At 39.6% G+C, this 2880-nt stretch overlaps 1 protein-coding gene across 4 annotated transcripts; it reads left to right on the top strand.

Annotated features, from left to right (window-relative positions):
- The first annotated feature begins 278 nt into the window (after window positions 1–278).
- LOC105109066 (tetrahydrocannabinolic acid synthase-like) lies at window positions 279–2874 on the top strand. 4 transcript variants are annotated; one of them, XM_011003654.1, is made up of 2 exons: window positions 279–1901; window positions 2311–2874. In XM_011003654.1, the coding sequence occupies exons 1-2, from the start codon at window positions 343–345 to the stop codon at window positions 2357–2359; spliced, it is 1608 nt and encodes a 535-aa protein (XP_011001956.1). In that variant the 5' UTR covers window positions 279–342; the 3' UTR covers window positions 2360–2874. The 4 variants fall into 4 exon arrangements, with proteins under 4 accessions (XP_011001956.1, XP_011001955.1, XP_011001959.1 ...); XM_011003653.1 differs by having other exon boundaries at window positions 2294–2874; XM_011003657.1 differs by having other exon boundaries at window positions 2245–2874.
- Window positions 2875–2880: the final 6 nt, after the last annotated feature.

The following is a 2880-nucleotide window of genomic DNA, read 5'->3' as shown; positions in this document are numbered from 1 at the left end:
ACCATCATTCAATAAAATTTATTTTTTAAAATATATCAATTCATGATTAAATGTATTTTTAAAATTAAGTAAAAAAACCTAATTTTTATTTATAGAATAAAAAACTATAATTTTAAAACATCATCAGGGAATTAATCCGTGATTAGGGTTGTATCACAAATTAAAAAAATTAATCTAATTTTTATTAAGTTAACAGCTTTTTTTTATTTACTAGCCAATCCAGTTTTAAGAACAAAACCAAAAACTAATGTGTGAAGTTGACTGTAGGAGTAGATGCATCAACAAATAATAGCTCTCTCAATCAATTTCTAAACACAAACAAGAAAAGAAAAGAGAGGCAAAATGCTTCGATTGGGTTCTTCCATTGTCTCAATGCTTGTAATTCTCCTTTCATTTCCTTTCTTTATAGTTTCCCTTCCAATTCAGGATAAATTTCTTAAATGTCTCTCACTATATTCTGAATCCTCCTTTCCTTTCTCCACTATCTTGTACACTCCAAACAACTCTTCATTCACTAATGTCTTGCTGTCCACTGCTCAAAATCTCAGGTTCGCATTGCCTTCAGTGCCGAAACCTGAGTTTATTTTCACACCGTTGCAAGAATCCCATGTCCAAACTGCTGTTGTTTGCTCAAAACAGCTTGGAGTTCACATTAGAGTTCGCAGTGGAGGCCATGACTTTGAAGGACTCTCGTACACCTCCGTAATTGATACACCTTTCATTGTGGTAGACCTGGGCAAGCTTCGTTCCATTAGCGTTGACATCAAGCGTAAGAGTGCGTGGGCTCATGCAGGTGCTACAGTTGGTGAACTTCACTATAGGATTTCAGAGAAAAGTAAAAATCTTGGCTTCCTAGCTGGTGCTTGTCCCAGTGTGGGCCTTGGTGGGCACCTTTCGGGAGGTGGATATGGCCCTTTGTTTAGAAAATATGGCCTTTCCGCAGACAATGTCATTGATGCTCGTATAGTTGATGTTCAGGGAAGACTCCTTGACCGGATAGCCATGGGAGAAGATCTTTTTTGGGCAATCAGGGGAGGTGGAGGAGCCAGCTTTGGAATCATTACTGCCTGGAAAGTAAAACTGGTTCCCGTACCATCAACTGTGACAGTTTTTAGGGTTTTCAGGTTCTTGGAACAAGGAGCTACTAAGCTCCTCTATAGATGGCAACAAGTTGCTAATAAATTTGATGTGGATCTTTACTTAGTCGTTGGCATACGACCGGCTATTGCTAGTGACACAGGTAAAAAAACCGTAAGAACTATCTACAGTGGCTTTTTTCTTGGTGATACCAGCAGACTCCTCGAAGTGATGCAAAAAAGTTTCCCTGAATTGGGTTTAGCAAGGAAGGATTGTATTGAAATGGAATGGATCGGTTCAGTACTTCATGAAGCTTTCTTCCCCGCCAATTCAACTCCTGAAGTTTTACTTCAGAGGAAGAATTTATTCCCGGCTTACACCAAAAGCAAGTCAGACTTTGCCCAAAGTCCCATATCTGAAACTGCACTCAAAGGGTTATGGAAAATTTTCTTTCAAGAAGACAAGCTTGCTACCTTACTAATCCCTTATGGTGGAATGATGGATAAAATTTCAAAATCTGAGATTCCTTTCCCTCATAGAAAGGGTAACTTGTTCATGCTTGAGTATGCGACCAACTGGAATGATCCCTCGGAGAGTGCAACTCAAATTGATTGGGCTCGGAAGGTTTATGAGTACATGACACCTTATGTTTCCAAGAATCCAAGGGAAGCATACCTCAATCACAGGGACATTGATCTGGGCATGAACGAGAAGGCTAACACAAGCATTGAAGAAGCACGGGTTTGGGGAACCAAGTACTTCAAGGGTAACTTCAACAGATTGGTAAAGGTGAAGACCAGAGTTGATCCTGAAAACTTCTTCAGGTATGAACAGAGCATCCCACCACATCCTCGTACCACGAGAAAATGAAACTGTTTGGCTGGAGAAAGATTGTTTAGATATCTTTCTAGGTGTCTTCACTAGTCCTGTGTCCTAGATTAAAATTAATAAGAAATTGAGTTCATCAGGGTTACAATATTATTGTAGAAGAATGGTGTAATAAACTGGGCATTCCCTCTTATAATGTGATAAACTTCTTCAGGCATAAAATATTTCGAGTCACATGCATCCTCGGTTAAAAATAAATAAATTTATTCAACTAATATATTGTTAGACAACAAGCAAATATTTATTTTCTTCATTCTCTGGATTGTGGGCATGCATCAGTTGGTAGACTCAGAAGTGTATTATCTCCAGTACATTTCTGCGTGACCAGGAGCTCTCATAGTACAGAATTACCAGCAAGAGCAGATGCATCAAATCTGTGAAGCTGGGTGCTTAGTGGAATTCTCTCTGACAAGTTATTTTAGGAGAAGACCGAGTAACCCACAAATGTTAGATCAGGCTTGGTGGCTGGAATTATGCCGGATGATTGATTTCCTGAGAAATCAAGTGATCGCGACTGTTTCACTGGAGTGATTAGTCCGGTCAAATTGTTCCTCAATAGGCTCAGCACAACCAGGTCTAAAGGACTCATTATGTATTCAGGAATTTCTCCCATTTAATTGTTTCCAGCCAGATCAACAATCAGCTGCCGACTGGGGATCTGGTCACGCTCGAACCCTCTTCCTCTCCATCAAATCAAGGCTTCCTAGATTGGTTGGCAACAGAAATTATTGAAGTGATGTACGTAGTACAACTCTTTATCATTCGATTACCCTTTCTGAAGCTTGAAACTAAAGTTCTCGAGGCAGTTTGGTGTGATTTCTGAGAAGAACTCAATGAGGTCCAATATCTGAATTGATGTTGGTTTGCACGGGTGCTGCAGGGTGTGCTTCCATAGAAGGAATTAAATTGTAGGGA

This window comes from Populus euphratica, unplaced genomic scaffold (assembly GCF_000495115.2).
Source record: "Populus euphratica unplaced genomic scaffold, PopEup_1.0 scaffold439.1, whole genome shotgun sequence".
Lineage (NCBI taxonomy): Eukaryota > Viridiplantae > Streptophyta > Magnoliopsida > Malpighiales > Salicaceae > Populus > Populus euphratica.
This window is presented reverse-complemented; position numbering and strand designations above follow the sequence as displayed.

Coding starts and splice junctions, on each gene's coding strand:
- LOC105109066 (XM_011003653.1), top strand. CDS start 343: ATGCTTCGATTGGGTTCTTCCATTGTCTCAATGCTTGTAATTCTCCTT. Junction 1,902..2,293: donor GATCCTGAAAACTTCTTCAG/GTATGAACAGAG, acceptor CTGCGTGACCAG/GAGCTCTCATAGTACAGAAT.